This window comes from Heterodontus francisci, chromosome 14, assembly GCF_036365525.1.
Source record: "Heterodontus francisci isolate sHetFra1 chromosome 14, sHetFra1.hap1, whole genome shotgun sequence".
NCBI lineage: Eukaryota > Metazoa > Chordata > Chondrichthyes > Heterodontiformes > Heterodontidae > Heterodontus > Heterodontus francisci.
The window spans coordinates 30,615,477-30,635,915 of NC_090384.1; the positions used below are offsets into that span (position 1 = coordinate 30,615,477).

Sequence of the window (20,439 nt, forward strand, 5' to 3'; positions counted from 1 at the left end):
CATCTTTGTCTTAAATGGGCAACCCCTTATTTTTAAACAGTGACCCCTAGTTCTAGATCCTCCCACAAGAGGAAACATCCTTTCCACATCCACGCGTCAAGACCTCTCAGAATCTTATATTCAAGTCGCCTCTTATTCTTCTGAACTGTAGCAGATACAAGCCTAGCCTGTACAACCTTTCCTCGTAAGACAGCCCTCCCATTCCAGGTAAACCTTCTCTGAACTGCTTCCAATGCATTTACATCCTTCCTTAAATAAGGAGACCAATATTGTACACAGTACTCCAGATGTGGTCTCATCAATGCCCTGTATAACTGAAGCATAACCTCGCTACTTTTGTATTCAATTTCCCTCGCAATAAACAACCACATTCTATTCGCTTTCCTAATTATTTGCTGTACCTGCATACTAACTTTTTGCGATTCATGCACTCGGACACCCAACTCACTCTGCATCTCAGAGCTCTGCAATCTCTCACCATTTAGATAATATGCATTTTTATTCTTCCTGCCAAAATGGACAATTTCACACTTTCCTAAGAGTAATAGGAGGGTCCCCTGTTTTAAATTGTGTGCCTTGCTGTTTAAAATGATTATGGTATCCCATCTATTGTGCCAGTGTCAATACACTGACTGTCACCACAAAGCCCATCTTTCTTCAGCCTGTTCTCAAAGTGCCAGCCAGTTTCAGTGGGTCATTGCTCTGTCCAGTGTGGTCATTGGCCGTACAGTGCACTTAGCTGCACCTTCCCCATGTAACTCGCCGAAGAATCAGCGGCAAGAGTGGGTGTGTGGGCTCAGGGTGATCACGGAGTGGGGATAGGCAGTAATGTGGGTGGGGGGAAGGAAGGGTTCATCCAGTAGTGAGGTGATTTATTTTAAACAAATATGCTCAATATTTTGGACAATTTAAGTTTCCTTGTTGCAGGGGAAACCTTTTCAACCATTTTGCTTCAGTTACAGCTAGATCTCCCTGTCTGTGCTTCCAGGACCAGATCTTGACGCCAGCTCAGAGGGAGAGAGGGAGCGTTGGAGGGGGTGGTGTTCACAGTGGGGCTGGTGCAGGAGAGATCTAGGACAGGATTTTCCCCAAGGGGGCAGGAAACAGAAGTCTGGACTGTTTCTGGGTCCTGAAACCGGCCCTGTGGGTGGAGCGAAGAAACAGCCACTCATTGGGGCTTTCACAGAGGTGCCCCCTTAATTGGCATGGAGACAGATTTGCTTTCCGTTTATGGGTGGTGGGTGAATGCTCAAAGCTGGAGGGCCAATCGGAGGCCTTCCAAATTGAGAGGAGGAGCAAGCTGTGATGGCAGGTAAGTAACAGAGAGGCACTTCAACATGGAGGTGCCCTATCACCAACCATTTTAAAACTTTAATTAAATAATGGTTCTCGCAGCCAGGTCACCACTGTGGGTAGGGAGCCCCTCTACAGAGTGGCATGTGGCTCCTGTTCTACCCTGGCAGGCAGGGAGGACCTCTAGGCCTTCTTGGAGTGCCGGCTTCCTGGCCTGCCAGCAGGTGCCCACCCTCCAGGCACCTAAACTGGCCCCCATTGGTGCAGGAAACTGGAGGCCAACTGGAAAATTCTAGCCTCCTTTAATTGGACTTGAGGCTCTTAACGAGCCTAATGGGCAACCCGCCGTATGGGGGCGGGTAGCCCTGCTGGCCCCGAACCGCCTCCACTAGATTGCTGGCGGTGAAAAATGAGCACGCTGGCTGGTGCTGATATTTTCGAGCCCTGTCCGTCTCCGTTCCTGCACCTGGTTGGGCTCAAAAATCCAGCCCCTGGTTGCAGTGTATTAATTTTAAAAGTGCTGAATAAAGTTCAGTGACAAGTGGGAATGGTTGACCATTTACAGTGTTCAGAAATCTGTCTCTTTGCCAGTGAACCACTTTGTTCTGTGTGTTGCAGGATCACCAGGAGCAGTGTGAGTATACCTTTGTCGACTGTGTGCAGTGCGAGGTCGCGCTCTGGCGAAAGGAACTGCGGGACCACATGGAATCGGACTGCCCCAAGAGGCTTGTAGCCTGCGAGAACTGTGCCATGCTGATGGCCTATCAGGACAAAAAGGCAGGATTTCACAGAATTGTTACAGTGCCATTCAGCCCATCGTGTCCGCACTGGCTCTCTGAAAGAGAAATTCACTCAGTTCCGTTCCCCCACCCTCTCCCTGTAACCCTGCATGTTCTTCCTTTTCATGTAACAGTCTAATTCCCTTTTGAATGCTTCAATTGAACCTGCCTCCACCACACTCTCAGGCAGTGCATTCCAGACCTTAACCACTTGCTGCGTGAAAAAGTTTTTCCTCATGTCACTTTTGCTTCTCTTACCAAATACTTTAAATCTATGCCCTCTCGTTCTTGATCCTTTCACAAGTGGGAACAGTTTTTCCTTATCCACTCTGTCCAGACCTCTCATGATTTTGAATACCTCTATCAAATCACCTCTCAGCCTTCTCTTTCAAAACCCTATCACTCCCACACCTCTGTCCTCCTCTGCCTGCGGACACATGCAGCCTATCTAGCCTGTGGACTTCCTGTCATTTTGTGGATATTTCAAAATGTTCTAGTATTGCTTCCCCCATTTGAAAGTGATTTGTTTCCTTCCCCTTTCTTCATTCACCTTGAGCGCCACTGTGTCATCCAGTGGTCAACAATGAGGGCATGTTAGGTGACTTGGGCACAAATTGCAAGCTCAGTTGGATGTGCGTGATGCTGGAGTTAATTTTCACAGTGCTGTACCTCAAAACAGGTGACCTTTTTAAATGAAAGTGAATGGCATTTGCTGCTTTTAATGTCAGTCTCTAAACGTGGAGACTGGAAGAGGTCTTTTCCCAGGACTCTTGCCAGTTTGCTGCACTTGAGTGAATAAGTGTGTAAGGAGATTTTCACTCTCCATTCATTTAATGCTCATTCTGCGGAGATAAGGAATTGGAGCCTGGGGAAGATGATGACCTGGTGAATGCCAGCCTATGCTGCAGAACGGTAGAATTGACCTGCAGCTTTTCTTGCTACTGACACCAGTGGTTCTAGAAAGAAATAGAAAAGTTTTGCATTTATATGCCCCCTTTCACAACTTCAGAATGTCCTGAAGCACATTATAGCCAATGATGTACTTCTTAAGTGTCATCACTTCTTTAGAAATCACAGCAGCCAGTGTGTGCACAGCAAAATCCCACATCCCACAAACAGCAAAATTATGACTAGATAACCTGTTTTAGTGATGTTGGTTGAGAAATAAATATTGGCCAGGATATCAGGGAGTACTCCCTGCTGTTTTTCAAGATAGTGCCATGGGATCTTTTACATTCATCTTAAGGAGATGATGAAGCCTAGTTTAACATTTCATCTGAAAGACGGCCCTTCCAATAATGCGGCAGTCTCCAGTACTGCATTGGAGTGCCATCCTGGATTATGTACCCAAGTCTTCGGGATGTGAACCCACAACTTCCTGATTCAGAAGAGTGCTACCACGAATCACAGCTGGATTCTGAGTTGAACCCAGACAGAGTGACGGTGTCCTGTTTCTGTTATGTTCTGAGCTGCACTGCCTCATTCTGGCTACTAGCTTCTCCCAAGGCACTCCAGCTTTGCAGGCTGCTTCCTGTATATGCTGGGGCCTCTTGAGCAGCAAACATCTTGACCTGCAAACATCTTGACCTGTTGGGCCCAGCAAAGTGCAGCCTTCTTCTTTGGCAGCAAGATAGTTTTTTTGTTTAAATGATTGCCAGGCAGAGGGAAAATGTGTCGGAGTGCCAACGCACTGTCCAATGTTTGTAAAGTGTCGGTCTCACCCTAGTTCTTAAATAGTAAGGTTATGACTGTTGAGAGGGGTCACTGTGCTGTTGAAGTGTTTGACGTAGATGCAGCATTACATTCCACAGTTTGTAACTCTTACAGTGGCGTGGGGTGGGGGTGGCAGTGGCAGGGGAAAGGGAGGAAGTTTGGTGGAAGTTGTCTTGGATCCAGCTAGCTGTCCCTTCTACCATGAAGGCCTAGGATATGAGAGGAGCTAGAATAATAATAGTGATTGACTTTCCCATCGCTCACGACAAAACAGGGTTCCTTTTGCCACCGCAGATTTTGGAATTTTCTAATTTCAGTGCTCAAATAAATCTGAGCTTGTGTCATCTGTAGAGACCAGGACTGAAGGATGATGGCCCCATCCTGTGGCTCCATCGTGAACTGCTAACCCTTTGGAGGAAGGATGCTGAGCAGGAACCACGTACTTCTCAAATTTAAATAACAGTAATCAGAGAGCACAGAGCTGTTGCCCACGTCTTAGTGGGCAGTTCAAAATGACAGATGGCTTCCCTCAAGTGGCATTACACTGTGTGGTGAAAAAAAGGGGAGGAAAAATAATTTTCACATTGAAGTTCTATCTTAAAACTCCACCCTGTGGAAATTGGTGTTTTGCATTTGTGTAACTGGTTTGAACACTAGGGAGCAGTGTCTCATTGTAATAGGTTCATCTACCAAAAACCAAGTTAAATGTATTCCATCCAAAAATTAGATCACCACCTTAATCTTTACTTTTACTTAATTTTCTTGACATGTCAAAAATAACATTACCTGCTGTGCTGAGCCAGAAGTTTGGAAAGCAAGGGGGTTTTAAAAGTTTTTTTTTTTGTGTTTTTGCCCTTCACTGAAAGCCAAACACCATTTCATTTTTCTCCCCATTGTGTCTCTGGTCTCCCCGGTTTCATATACTTGTGCCACTGAGATTTTATATGATTTATTTATTTGGTGTTTAGCTACTAATTTGCTCACTCCCTTAATTACATAGCTAACACCTTGCAAAACACACACCTTATCCAACCATAGAATTAGAATGGACAGGTCTCAAAGGCCCAAAACCTTTCTCATTCTTTACCACTGCATGTAATTGCAATGGACCAAACACCTTCCTATTTTACCTACATTGTACAGATTTCCAATGAACCAAACACCTTCCCATTTTACCTACATTGTACAGAATTCCAATGGACCAAACCCCTTCCCATTTTACCTACATTGTACAGAATTCCAATGGACCAAACCCCTTCCCATTTTACCTACATTGTACAGAATTCCAGTGGACCAAACCCCTTCCCGTTTTACCTACATTGTACAGATTTCCAATGGACCAAACACCTTCCTATTTTACCTACATTGTACAGATTTCCAATGAACCAAACACCTTCCCATTTTACCTACATTGTACAGAATTCCAATGGACCAAACCCCTTCCCATTTTACCTACATTGTACAGATTTCCAATGGACCAAACCCCTTCCCATTTTACCTACATTGTACAGAATTCCAATGGACCAAACCCCTTCCCGTTTTACCTACATTGTACAGATTTCCAATGGACCAAACCCCTTCCCATTTTACCTACATTGTACAGAATTCCAGTGGACCATACCCCTTCCCGTTTTACCTACATTGTACAGAATTCCAGTGGACCAAACCCCTTCCCATTTGCATAAAATTCCAGTGGCCCAAACCCCTTTCTGTTCATTCCCATTGACCAAACCCCATTTTTCCTTTTATGTAGAATGTCAGTGAAGTAAAGATATTGTAGGCAGCATTGTGCAACAGAGCAATTAGTCTGATGCATGAATGTTGCTGCTTGGCTTTTATTGAATTGTGGATTCTGTTTATGATCTAGGGTCATGATCTGAACTGTCCATTGGCCAATGTCACTTGTGAATACTGCAACATGGAATTAATCAGAGAACAGGTGAGTGAGTCCAATGAAGTTACCCTATATATACTATTAATTTGGTGCAGATATCTTAATTCTTGGGATATGGCAAGGCCAGCATTTATTGTCCATACCTAGATACCCTCCATGGATGGATCAGGTGGCGGTGAGCCGCTGCCTTGAACATTATACAGTCCTTGTGGTGAAGGTGCTCCAGCAAAACTGTTGGGTAAGGAGTTCATATATCTGAGAGTACTGGATACAGCAAAGGCTATGTACCCCAACAACATATCCTGGTGATAGTGCTGAAGACTTAAAGCTTCAAACTAGCCAAACCTCTCCCCAAGCTGTTCAGTACAGCTACAACACTGGCATCTATCTGACAAAGTGGAAATCTGCCTAGCTATGTACATGTCGTAAAAAGTAGGCCAAATCCAATCTGGCCAATTACTGGCCCATCAGCCTACTCTCAATTATCAAAGTGATGGAGGCATCATTAACAATAGTGGCACTTACTAACTGTCATGCAGGCCCCCACTTGCCAAGAATGAGGCATATTAATTTTGCCACATGGACATTAAATTAAAAAATTGTTGCTGGGAAGAAAAGAAGGCCTATTACAAGGGGTTGCCAAGCCCCTGGCTGGAAAGACATTTTTGCATATTGTTAACAGATAGTACTTGGAAGGGACAAAGGGGCTACTCCCTGCTCCAATTTAATCCACAATGGACTTTTGATTACCAGACGTTGAGGGTGGAGGAGCTTGCATTCCAGGTTCACTGCTAAGGTGGCTGAATACACAAACGGACGTGGTCACACCCACTAGTCACATGACTAACTTGCTGGGCAACCTGAGTTTTTTGAATTTGAACTTGCCACAGAATTTTGAACTGGCAGAAAGCTGTTTGCTCCTGGACTGAAAAGACCTCTCGTGGCTGGCTCGCCACAGCCTCTCCTCTCTGCTCATCTCGTTCTCAGCAGCTTTGGAATCCATTGAAGACACAGGAACCCCAAGAGAGAAAAGTCTCCTACAGTGAACATGGTTTAAGAAGAATACTGGGCTCCAACGAAAAGCAAGAATTACCTACAAGTAAGAACTGTCTGCAAAAGGACTACAGTGAGCTCGAAGCACAGTAACAAAAAAACTTTTCAGATATTTCCTCAAATCTCTCCACTTTATTTTTTTCTCTTTTCTGTCTCTATTTGTGTGTGCGTATCGCATATGCATGGTAGCGTGGGGCGCAGCGTGTAGCTGTAGGCGTTAACCAAATTAGAGTTTAAGTTTTAATAAATTTCACTTTTCTTCTTTAAACCTAAGAAAGCCTGTTTGTGCTCATTTCTTTGCCTTATAATTGGAAAGCGGTGAACAAGGATTCACCAAGGGGGAGCTCAAAACACGGTGTGTTTAAAATTAAAACCCTGTTACAGCAAGACGAGGTGAAGGCTGAAAGGGAACCCTAGACATCTTTCTTACCTGGTCGTAACACTAACCAATAACCTGCTCGCTGATAATGACAACAAGAACTTTTATTTATATAGCACCTTTAACAGAGTAAAAGATCCCAACACTCTTCACAGGGGCGTTAATGAACAAAATTTGACACTACACCATATAGGGAGATATTAGGGCAGATGCTCAAAGGGATTGGTTTTAGGGAGCATCTTAAACGGGGAAAGTGAAGAGAAGCATTCCCGAGCTTAGGGCTTTGGCAGCTGAAAGCACGGTAGAGCGATTAAAATTGGCGACGTTCAAGAGACCAGAGTTGGAGGAACTTGGATACCCTGGAGTGTTAGAGTCATAGAGTCGTACAGCATAGAAACAGGTTCTTCGGCCCACCGCGTCCATGCCGACCATAATGCCTATCTATACTAATCCCGCCTGCCTGCATTAATTCCATATCCCGCTAAGCCTTGCTCATTCATGTACCTGTCCAGATGCCTCTTAAATGTCGCTACTGTTCCTGCCTTCACCACCTCCTCGGGCAGCTCATTCCAGATACCCACTATTCTTTGTGTGAAAAATTACCCCTTTGATCCCCTTTAAAACTCCTCCCTCTCACCTTAAATCTATGCCCTCTAGTTTTAGTCACCCCTACCATGGGAAACAGACTCTGGCTATCTACCCTATCTATGCCTCTCATAATTTTATATACCTCTATCATGTCCCTCTCAGCCTCCTTCGCTCCAGGTAAAACAGACCCAACCTATCCAATCTCTCTTTATAACTCAAGCCCTCCAAACCAAGCAACATCCTTGTGAATCTTTTCTGCACCCTCTCTAGCTTAATCACATCTTTCCTGTAGTGCGGCGAGCAGAACTGCACACAGTACTCCAAATGCAGCCTAACCAACGTTATGTACAACTGTAACATGATGTCCCAACTCTTGTACTCAATGCCTTGGCCGATGAAGGCAAGCATGCCATACGCCTTCTTCACCACCCTGTCTACCTGTGTTGCCACTTTCAGGGAACTATGTACTTACACCCCAAGGTCTCTCTGCTCAACAACACTCCCCAGGGCCCTGCTATTCCCTGTATATGTCCTGCCCTGGTTTAACTTCCCAAAATGCATCACTTCACACTTGTCTGCGTTAAATTCCATTTGCCTATCCCTTGCCCACTTTCCCAGTTGATCTATATCCTGTTGTCAGGTTGGAGGTGATTACAGAGGTAGGGAGAGGCAAGGCATGGGAGGAATTTGAAAAGTTTGAATTTTAAAATTGAGGCTTTGTTTAACCGAGAGTCAATGTAGGTCGGTGAGCAGAGGGATATCGTGCGAGTTAGGGCATGGGCAGCAGAGTTGTGGATGACCTCAGGTTCACAGAGGGTAGGATGAGTGAGGCTGGCCAGGAGTGTGTTGAAATAGTCACGTCTAGAAGTGACAGAGGGTTTCAGCAGTTGAGCTGAGGAAGTGCTGGAAATGGCTGGAGAGAAGAGGAAATTAGTGCATAACATCAAAGAGAGAGAAAGGTACAATACTTTGGTTACATCATTAGAGCAGAAGGTAGACAGAGACAATTATTAGAAGGAAAGGTTGATAGAAAATGTAGGGGAGAGGGAAGCAGAGAAGAAAGTGGATAACAGATATAGTCACCTAGTCGTAGTCACATAGGATGGCATTTGCGACTTTTAAGAATGGGTTTCGGTATTGTGGCAAGGGTGGAAATGATGCTCAGTTTGGGTTCCGCCAGGATCACTCGGTTCCTGATCTCATTACAACCTTGGTCCAAGCACTGACAAAAGAGCTGAATTCCAGAGGCAAGTTGAGTGACTGCCCTTGACATCAAGGTAGCTTTTCACTGAATATGGCATCAAGGAGCCCTAGCAAAATTGAAGTCAATGGGGATCAAGGGGAAAACTCTCCACTGGCTGTGTCATACCGAGCACAAGGGAAAGATGGGCTGTGATCGTTGGAGGCCAGTCATCTCAGCCCCAGGTCATCGCTGTAGAAATTCCTTAGGGCAGTGTCCTAGGTCCGACCATCTTCAGCTGCTTCATGAATGATCTTCACTCCGCCATCAGGTCACAGTTCCTCAGATAATGAAGCAGTTGCTGCCCGATTGCAGCAAGACCTAGACAACATCCAGGCTTGGGCTGAGTAACATTTGCGCCATGCAAGTGCCAGGCAATGACCATCTCCAGCAAGAGAGAGTCTAACCATCTCTCCTTGACATTAAATGGCATTACTGTCACTGAATCCCTGACTGTCAACATCCTGGAGTTAGCATTGATCAGGAATTTAACTGGACTAGCCGTATAAATACTGTGGCTACAAGAGCAGGTCAGAGGCAGGAATTGTGCAGCGAGTGACTCATCCGATTCACCAAAGCCTCTCTACCATCTACAAGGCACAAGTTAGAAATGTGATGGAATACTCCCAGATGCTTAGACGAGTGGTTCTCAAACTTTATTGGCTGAAGGGCCCCTTTTCAAATGGGTTGGTAATCACAGACCCCATCTAAATTATAATACCATATAATACTCTATGAAAGAGTTGCATGTAAAGTGTTTTTATAATGCTTTTAAGGAAACAGGTATTTACAGATGAGAAATTGGGCGTGCCTGCTTCTCACTGTAGAGTCCGTCTACCCTTGGGTTTAGTGTTTTACAATGATACTCATAAATTATTCTCTTCTTCCAGGCGGGACCTTATTTTGTCTTCCCAACCTTTGTGAAAACGGTGCTCTGGGCGTATTTGTATGTTGGCGCCCTTTCTTTGAGTTCAATACTTAATTTTTTTTAAAACTCCCCTCTCTGAACAAGGTTGAACTTACTTAGTACCCACCACTAGACTTGGAAACTGGGTCTACCTGGCTATCTTCGTGCCATTCTCAATGCTGGTCCATTCACACTTTCCTCCGAGGTGAGACAGCTAGCCCATCCTGCGCGACATGTGGCAGTGCACTCCGCTGCCACTCGCACCAGGCCCTCTTCCAGCCCCCACTCCTTCGCTTGCTGTTGACCACGGTGCCCTGGATAGTTGCCTACATTGCCCACCCATAAGTCTGTCCCTGCATGGTAATCATTTTCACATTCATTCATGGGACCCCAGGTGTCTGTAGAACCCAGTTTGAGAACCTCTGGCCTAGATGAGTGCAGCTCTAATGACACTAAAGCTGCTCAACACCATCCAGGACAAAGCAGCCTGCTTGATCAGCACCACATCCATCATCTTAAATGTTTACTCCTTCCACCACCGGTGCACAGTGGCAGTAGTGTGTGCCATCTACAAGATGCACTGCAGCAATTTGCCAAGACCTGTTCAGTAGCACTTCCCAAAACTGCGATCTCTACCACCTAGAAGGACAAGAACAGTAGGCGCATGGGAACACCGCCACCTCCAGGTTCCCCTCCAAGATATGCACCATCCTGATTTGGAAATGCATCGCTGTTCTTTCGTCGTTGCTGCGTCAAAATCCTGGAACTCACTATGTAACAGCACTATCGGTGTATCTACATCTCAGACTGCAGTGGTTCATGAAGGCGACTTATCACCATCTTCTTGAAGGCAATAAACGTTTGCCTTACCAGAAATGCAATGTCATTTGAATAAATTAATTTGAAAAAATAGAGCTAGGGTGTAGTGGGATGGAAGAAGAGGGAGAGAGAACTTTGGAAGGTGCCCGTCAGCGAAGGGAACCTCTAAGTCAAGCTATCCTGGTAGGCAGAGATGCGGTTTGCTTGGATGATGTAAGCTTTCTTATACCAATCTGTACTCTGGAACTGAAGAATGAAACTTGCAGATAATGGGAACAACACAGGTGTTTCCAGAACTTCAATTCCATTGAGATCAAGAACCAATCTGGCTTCAGTACACACCCACTCCTTAGTACTTCTCCTACAAATGCACATTGTTTCCTATTGCAGACTGAAACTGATCCCAGTTCTGTCTTTTGGTGTTTCCCCCCCCCCCCCCCCCAATGTAAAATACTACATATTGTAAACACCAAAGTATGGTGTGATTCTTAAGGTTCCATGGAGTACACAGCCAGAGACCTAGCTGTTTGATACATTGCACTCCTCCTGCATTTATTGTAATCTTATCACTGTATTCCATAGCATTCAAATCTGAATATACTATTTTTGGAAAAGTTAAGTAGCATGACATAATATTTTACATGAGTGTTTGGTTGTGATTTCCTGCTGTTGTCTTTGGGACATCCCATCAGTAGCACTGGAGAATATTGTGAGGTAATTGAGGTAATACTCTAACGGCAAACAATTCACTCTAAGAGCTGATGGGTTACCCCTCAGATTTTCGGAGTGCCTGAATAGGTGGGTATAAGTAGTCATAAGTGCACAGGGTCTGTACCTGCACAAGTGTTGAGTATGCAGGGACTGCCGAGATTTGGTTTCTGTTGTATCCCCAAGGAGGGTTTGTTGACTTCTCTAGCATAGTTGTACCTAAGGAGAAGCCAGATATGTACATGAGGGAGAAAGAAATAGAAGGGTATGCTGACGGATTAAGTGTGGGAGAAAGCTCATATTGAGCAGAAGCACTGGCATAGATTTGTTGGGGCAAATGGTCTGTTTCTGTGCTGTAAATTCTATGTAATACCCTTGTGGGTAATATTTATGAGCTGTAAATCTCAGACGCAACCAGTTTACTCCAAAAGATGCATGTCAAATTCTTGCCATGACTCAGTTGAGTATATCCACCACCTGGTGTTCCACTCAACCATGCAGACCAAGAAGGTCTCAAGTTTGAGCCCCTGGTCTATTCCGAGTTAGCTGATCTGGGGTGGCGATTGGCCTGAGTGGCTATGGGCCAGGGTTGGGATAAAATTAGCCAGCATGTATTTAGCAGCTAGTCCAGTGGACAAGTAAAGGCTTTTCAGCATCGACACTCACTGTGTGATATTGTCACATGTAGGAAGCCTCTTGACATGAACTTTTTTATGAACGACCTCCAATGTAAAGCACTTTACACTTTCTTTAATGATACATCGATTGGCCACTGGGTATGTTGCTGGTTCTCCTGCCCAGTTGGTTCTTTGACCTTAATTTCAAACCTCTAGATTAGTGGTTGTGAGGCTTCCTGTGCCAGGGCGAGGGGAGCAGATTGTCTGATCTGATCTTGTGATGGAGGGTTGGGAAACTGAAAGTAGTTGTGGTGGAACCTGTCCATCTGTTCTTCCTGCAGAGTAGCAGGAGGATGTGGGATGGCCAACTCCTGGAAGGAAGAGGAACATACCAGAGTAAATCCACAGGACACTACACTGTGAACTGATATATATTTCTGTTCTCCACTTTTATGCCTCACTTCTTGGTTTTAATTTAAATAAAATGATTCTATCCACAGATGCAGAACCATTATAATCTGGACTGTCCAAAAGCACCCGTCCCCTGCACTTTCAGTGCCTTTGGCTGCCCGGAAAAGGTGAGTCAGTGCCACAATGTTCTGTGCCATTGTAGAGACTGATTCAAGGGAGTGATGTCTAAAACCCTGTACGTGAGTAAAATAAATGAGATCTTGCCTCCTTACCCCGATAATTGTACCTCTGTGTATTAGTTTAGAACAGGAAGTGGGTATGAGTTTTTTTATTTTTAGTGTCATTATTTAATTTAAGTGGGTTAGTGATTGTTAAAATAGCCTGCACAGGAGTTTTATACAAAACCATTAACTGGATCACCACTGAGGGAAATGAAGCCCAGAAATTGTTCGATCTTCACTCCTGATGCTGATAAAACATGAGCCAGGAGAGGATATGGATTACTCCTGGTCGTTCCTGGGTACCAGTTACTCCTGATAATTGTGCAGTCCAGAGTGCTGATTACTCCTGATAATCATGCATCAGAGTAATTATTCCTGATGATTGTACCAGTCAGAGTAATGATTAGCTCTGACAATTGTACATTATGTATCTGTCCAGAGTAATGATTGATCCTGATAATTATACATCTGTGCATCAGTATGGAATAATTATTATACAGTTGTGCACCAGCAGGGTGATGATTACACTGATAATTGTACATCCATGTACTGGCACAGAATGATAATTACTCTTGATAGTTAACAAATTTGCGCATTTATACAGAATAATTACTTCTGATAATTGAACATCAAAGTACCAGCACAGAGTAATGATTACCCCTGATGGGAGACTGCCATGTAACTAGTTACTCCCTTAATGCCAACAATGGGATATTCTTCAGCCACTGAAGAGCAAGGATGCTCCTGATTGTTGTATGCCCATATACCAGAACAGGGTAAGATTGTTGATGTGAGTCTTTACACCACTAGAGGGTGAGGATTATTCCTGATGGTAAGCCCTTATAGAATCATAGATTGGTTACCGCACAGAAGGAGCCATTCGGCTTGTTGTGTCCATGCCAGCTCTCTGCAAGAGCGACTCACCTAGTCCCACTCCCCTGCCTTTTCCCTTAGCCCTGCAGATCTTTTCTCTTCAGATAATTATACAGTTCTCTTTTGAAGGCCTCAATTAAACTGCCTCTACCACTCTCTCAGGCAGTGCATTCCAGATCCTAACCACTTGCTGCATAAAAGTTTTTCCTCATGTTGCTGTTGCTTTTGCCAGTTACTTTAAATCTGTCTCTTCTGGTTCTGGATCCTTCGGCCAATGGGAACAGTTTCTTCCGATCTACTCTGTCCAAACTTTCTATGACCCCCTCATGATCTTGAACACTTCTATCAAATCTCCTCTTAATCATTTCTTCTCCAAGGGCAACAACCCCAGCTTCTCCAACCTATCCACATAACTGAAGTTCCTCAACCCTGAAACTGTTCTCATGAATCTTTTCTGTACCCTCTCTAACACCTTAACATGCTTCTGAAAGTATGGTGCCCAGAACTGGACACAATGCTCCAATACAGGCTGAACCAGTGTTTTGTACAGGTTTATCGAAACTTCCTTGTTTTTGTGCTGTATTTATAAAGCCCAAGTTACTCCTGATAATGGGATGTGTGTAGCAGGACTGAAAAGTTGTGTTTGCAGTTGATAAACCTTTATATTGCCAACATTTATACGGTCCAAATCTTTACAGGTGTTACCAGACAGGAGTAAGACAAAATTGGGTAAGAGCGGGGGAGGGAAAGGAGAATTGAGTCGAGTTTATAGAAGGTGGTTATGGGATTTTGCTGACTTTACTCTAATCTTTGTTCCTCCCACTTAGCTGCTGTCTCAGTTCAGTGGCTATTTGTAGTAAAATTGCATATTCTCAATAACCCATTGGGTGAAAGCATTTACTCTAACCCCGTCACAGGTTTGATTGGTAAATCTGGGAGTGTTGATGAATGGGACAGCTAGGGTGAGGCAAGGACTCAAAACATTGTGGCAAGTTACATTAATAATGGGCCCGTCTTCAACGGCCAAACATGTTGATGGGCAGTACAGGAAGGGATCACCTGACCTCTCCGTCCATGTTGCTGGGTAACAAAGTATTCTTTTTCATGTAGCTTAGTTCAACAGTTTACTTTTATTTCATAATTCTTCCAGTTCATTTCATATTTTCGATGAGAAGGGATCTAGCCAGGGTAGAATGGAACACAAGACTGACAGGTAGAGCTGTTTTGGAACAATGGGTTATCTTTAAGGAAGAGATGCTTCACGTACGGACTAGGTACATTCTAACAAGGACGAAAGGTAGGGGAAGTAATAACAGGGCCCCTTGGATGACGAGAGAGATAGAGATTATGATGAAACTAAAAAAAGGTGTATGATGCATGTCAGGTGAACTCTTCAAGTGAGAACCAGGCCATATACAATAAGCTGAGAGGGGAGGTGAAGAGGAAAATAAGACTGGTAACGAGAGAATATGAGAATAGAATGGTAGTCATTATAAAAGGGAACCCAAAGATCGTCTACCAGCATGTAAATATTAAGTGAATATTAAGAGATGGAGTGGGGCTTATTAGGGACAAAGAGGGCGATAAATGTTGAGAGGCGCAGGGCAAGGCTTATATACTTAATGAGTACTTTGTAGCCATGTTCACTAAGGAAATGGAATCTGACAAAATATCAGTCGAAACGGAGAGAGTAGAGGCAATGGTAGGGTAAATTGAGAAGGGGGAGGTACTAAAAATGCTGGCTCTGTGTAGGGTAGATAAGTCTCCTGGTCTGGGTAGCTTGCATCCCAGGTTGCTAAAGGAAGTGAGAAATGGAGATAGTGGAAGGGCTTGCCATATTCCTCCAATCTTCTCTGGATATGGGCGAGGTGCCAGAGGATTGGAGTGGCAAATGTGACACCTTTATGCAAGAAATGGTGTAAGGACAGTCCAATTAGATTTTTAAAAATTGGCTCAAGGACAGATGTCATGCAGGCCCCCAACTGCCAAGAATGAGGCACGTATTTTGCCGCATAAGCATTAAAACTTAAAACTGTTGCTGGGAAGAAAAGAGGACCTACCACAAGGAATTGCCAGACTCCTTGTCGGAAAGACCTTTTTTTGAATAGTAACAGACAGTACTTGGAAAGAACAAAGAGGCCACTCCCTGCTCTGCTTTAATCCACAATGGACTTTAGATTACCAGACGTTGAAGGTGGAGAGGCTAGCATTCTAGGTGAACTGCAAATGTGGCTGAATACACAAACAGATGTGGTCAGACCAGTTTCGTCACATGATTAACTGGCTGTTGGAGTTTTTGAATTTGAACTTGCCACAGAGAATTACCTCAAACTCTTTCACTTTATATTTCTTTTCTTTCCTGTCTATTTGCATGAGTATATCGCATATGCATGCTGGCGTGGGGTGCGGTGCATATCCGTAGGCATTAACCGAATTAGAGTTTAAGTTTTCATAAATTTCATTTTTCTTCTTTAAACCTAAGAAAGCCTGTTTATGCTCATTCTTTTGCCTATAATTGGAAAGTGGTGAACAAGGGTTATTCACCAAGGGGGAGCTCGAAACACAGTGTGTTTAAAAATTAAATCCTTTACAATAAAACCAGGTGAAGGCTGAAAGAGATCCCTGGACAACTTTCTCACCTAGTCGTAACAGAAATTTGGGTGCTAGCGTCTGGCATTTTACCCACAGACAAACAAGAGAAATTGGAAGTGGGAAGCCAAATTGTTCCCATTAAAAAAAGAGCAAGATTAATACAGGTTTTCTTGTGTGATTGAATACTGACATGTCTGTAACTGAAGCTAGTAGCTCAATGGAGGAGTTGAGAAAAATGGCTGAGCAGTGTGGGATGACTGTATGTGGCAAGGCTAGAAGTCTGAACTCCCAAGACTAGTGGCTAACCATTTTTCCCTTAAATTTGAAGAAGCAGGGTACTGCTAACAAAGATACAATTGGAACAAAATAAACTTGAATCAGAGGACAGGGAAAGAGAAAGGGTGAGGCAGGAAGGGAGAAACAAAGAGCCTTCCAGAAGGAACATGAAGAAACAAAGACAGGAGAGAGAAAGAATATTCCAGAAAGAATGCGAAGAAAGAGAGTTGAGATGGCTTGCGTTAACTAGGGGGTGACAGAGTAACTCCAGTGAAAGCATGGCCAATATGGAGAAGCAAAATTCAGGACTGGGTGCAAAATTGCTAAAGCTCGCTCAATTAATTCCAAAATTCCATGAGGAAGATGTGAAAGCGTTTTTTGTGTCTTTTGAGAAACCTGCAAGGCAGCTAAAATGGCCAGCTGAGACCTGGTCTCCTTTACAAAGCTAACCGGAAAAGCCCATGAGATTTATTCTTTGTTGCAAGATGAGAGTTCATCAAATTATGAACTGACCATAAGTGCTATCCTCGGGGCATATGAATTAGGACCGATTGGCCTATCGCCAAAAGTTTAGAACCCTCAAAAAACAAGCTAATCAGACTTATCTGGAGTTTGAAAGAAGTAAGCAGCTGGCTTTTGACCAGTGGCTGAGGGCTCTTAAAATACTGCTCAGCTGTGAGACTCTGTTAGAGGAATTTAAAAACACACTCCCATTCTCAATAAAGACCCATGTAGAGGATCAGCGGGTTCAGAGAGCCCAGCAAGCGGCCGTTGAGTTTGCTTTAATTTATAAGTCGGGTTCCTAGGGGAGAAACTTTCCTAATCACCCCCACAAATCTGAAAAGGACAAAGGATAGGAAGGTGATCGCCACCCAGGCAGTCCTGGGAAAGAAAGGAAAGCTGGGGACACAGGGGGCCCTCTTCCAGTCAAAAAGGAAGGTGTTGTGAGCAAAAGTGAGACCCGGAGACCTATGTGCTTCTATTGTAATAAAACAGGACATTTAAAAGCTGACTGCTGGAAACTAAAGGGAAAACTGGTAGGGTTAATCAGGGCACACCCGCTCAGTGAAGACGGGACCCTGATGGAAAGCCCAGCAGAACAAGCTGTGGTTTTAACTGCAGTGCGGGTGTAACCCAGGAAGCTTATTACGGCCAGTGCAGGAAAAATTAATAGGATTCCAGAAGGTGATCAGGGTTTTGTGTTTGAAGGGGAAGTAAGTCCCATACCCCTTGAGTGGGGCAAGCAAGCCCATAGTGATTCTCAGGGACACAGGGAAGACTAGATCCCTTTTACTGGGAAAAGGCCTGACCCTTTTGCCCCAGAGTGCAGTGAACACCAAAATGGTGGTGAATGGTATTGCAGGACAGTATATGCCTGTACCTGTACACCGGGAGCACCTGGAGTGCGACCTAATTTCAGGACCGGTGACGGTAGGGATTGTCCCTAGTTTGCCTGTGGATGGGGTTGACCTCCTAGGTAATGATCTGGCGGGGGTGAAGGTGGTATGCTCCCCAGTAGTGAAAGAAAGACCTGCAGGACGTCAGAGAGACAGGGCTGTGGCAGAAGACGGCCCCCTGCAGCGTCCCTGAATGTGTAGTGGATCAGGCCATGATCAGACCAGCTCCCCCAGAGGAGACTGCATTGGCACTGCAGGCACATGACAATGAGGTCTGTCTGTCCGAGACTTTCTTTGGAAAGATAGGAGACCCAGGGAATGAATTAAATGGTTTTTCCCTAGCTGAGGCTCAGTGAGCCGACCCAGTAATGCGAGAGTTAGCACAGGCTGCCCAGTCTGAAAATGAAGTAGAGGGAGTCCCTGATACTATTTAAAGAATGAGGTACTGTTGAGGAAATGGAGTGCTCCTCACAGACCTGAGGGCAAGGAGTGGACAGTAGTTCCAGTTAATGGTGCCACAGAGGTACCGGGGAGAAATATTAAGAAGGACCCATGAGACTACACTGGCTGTACATGTCGGTATACGAAAAATCAAAGCCTGCATAAGACAACAGTTTGACTGGCCAAAACTCCACAAAACTGTGGTGGAGTACTGCAGGAGTTGCCACATGTGCCAGGTTGAGGGGAAACCCCAACTTAGTGAAACCTACACCCCTAAGTCCTGTTAGGAGGACCCCGCAGCAGGGGGCTGATGAACTGGGAGGGACCCCCGCCGAGAACAAAAGGTGATAGGCAAGCACACGGTTGGCAGAAGTTTGGAAAAAGAAGGGGAAAAAGTGACCAAGAGGGCAGGTTAAAGTAAGTTCGGGAAGAATTCTGGATGAAAACCCCTACTGTCCGGTCAGCTAATCCCAAAAAATGTTAAAAGGTAGACTCCACATCCTCCTATGTAAATGCAGACTCCAGAAGCACCCCACCAGAGGTTGCTAACAGCATTTACAGGAAACTGCGGAGACAGAGACCTCTAGGGGGCACAGAAACCGTTACAGTGATGTCTCACCTGGTTGAAGTGCTAGAGGAGAGTGCTGTCAGTTCTGCACACATACCTGAAGGCAGGACTGTCCCAGAGAACAAAGGGCAGATTAACAAAGAATCCTTCCCCACATTCAGATGAAAAGGGAACCACCAGTCCCCTGAAGGCAAAAGCCTTTGCATGGTTCAGCATGAGAGGGGGTTCAGGATAGACCCAGCCACTCCTAACTCTCTTGGGGAAAAAAAAATTACCTTAGCAGGAACAAAACCCTATGACTGGATGGGTGCAGCTCCAACAACACTCAACAAGCTCAACACCATCCAGGACAAAGCAGCCCGCTTCAGTGGCACCTCATCCTCAAACATTCACTCCCTCCACCACCGACGCACCGTGGCAGCAGTGTGTACCATCTACAAGATGCACTGCAGCAACGCACCAAGGCTCCTTATACAGCACCTTCCAAACCCGCGACCTCTACCAACTAGAAGGACAAGGGCAGCAAATACATGGGAACACCACCACCTGCAAGTTCTTCTCCAAGTCACATACCAAACTGACTTGGAACTATATCGCCGTTACTTCACTGTCGCTGGGTCAAAATCCTGGAACTCCCTTCCTAACAGCACTGTGGGTATACCTACCCCAAATGGACTGCAGCAGTTCAAGAAGGCAGCTCACCACCACCTTCTCAAGGGCAATTAGGGATGGGCAATAAATGCTGGCCTAGTCAACGACAACCAAATCCCATGAATGAATAAAAAAAAGTCATGGCAATGGGCAAACTGAAGAAAAGCTTCCCCAGAGAACCATGTGGCTACTGGGATCCCAAAAGTTAAAGCAGCACTGGCACTCAGAAAAGGCTATTTTAATAAGTTTTAAGATTGATGAATGAATGGAAATGAATGAGAGAAATGCATGGTTTTTCTTTCTGTATCTTAAATCTCCGTCAAACCTTTTAATGAAATGTGCCATTTTTTAAAATCGCATTTCATTCCCCTGGGTGTGGAGGTGTCATGCAGGCCCCCACCTGCCAAAGAATGAGGCACAAATTTTGCCACATGAACATTAAAATTTAAATTGTTGCTGGGAAGAAAAGAGGGCCTATCACAAGGAATTGCCAGTCCCCTCACCGGAAAGACCTTTTTTGCATTGTAACAGACAGTACTGGGAAAGGACAAAGGGGTAACTCCCTACTCCATTTTAATCCACAATGGACTTTTGATTACCAGACGTTGAAGGTGGAGAGGCTAGCATTCCAGGTTAACGGCTAAGATGGCCGAATGCACAGACGTGGTCTGAGCAGTTTAGTCACATGACGAACTGGCTGTTGGAGTTTTTTGAATTTGAACTTGAATTCAGAAAGCTGTTTGCTCCTGAACTGGAAAAGACTTCTCTCCTGCTGCTCTCATCTCGTTCTCACCAGCTTTGGAAACCACTGAAGACACATGAACCCCAAGAGAGAAAAGTCTCCTACAGTGAACAAGGTTTAAGAAGAATACTGGGCCCCAAAGAAAAACAACACCATATCTTCAATCAAGGACTGCAGCGAGCTCAAAGCACAGTTATAAAAAAAACCCTCCTCAGAAATTGCCTCAAACTCTGTCACTTTATTTTTCTTCTGTTTTCTGTTTCTATTTGCATGAGCA

The 20,439-nt window shown here is 44.7% G+C and overlaps 1 protein-coding gene across 1 annotated transcript in view; it reads left to right on the forward strand.

Annotated features, from left to right (window-relative positions):
• Positions 1 to 20,439, forward strand: part of traf6 (TNF receptor-associated factor 6) — a 53,527-nt gene that overhangs the window by 25,549 nt on the left and 7,539 nt on the right. Inside the window, exons 4-6 of the mRNA XM_068045951.1 lie at positions 1,912 to 2,070; positions 5,653 to 5,724; positions 12,491 to 12,568. Coding sequence (XP_067902052.1) covers positions 1,912 to 2,070; positions 5,653 to 5,724; positions 12,491 to 12,568 — 309 coding nt within the window. The remainder of the gene's footprint in view (positions 1 to 1,911; positions 2,071 to 5,652; positions 5,725 to 12,490; positions 12,569 to 20,439) is intronic.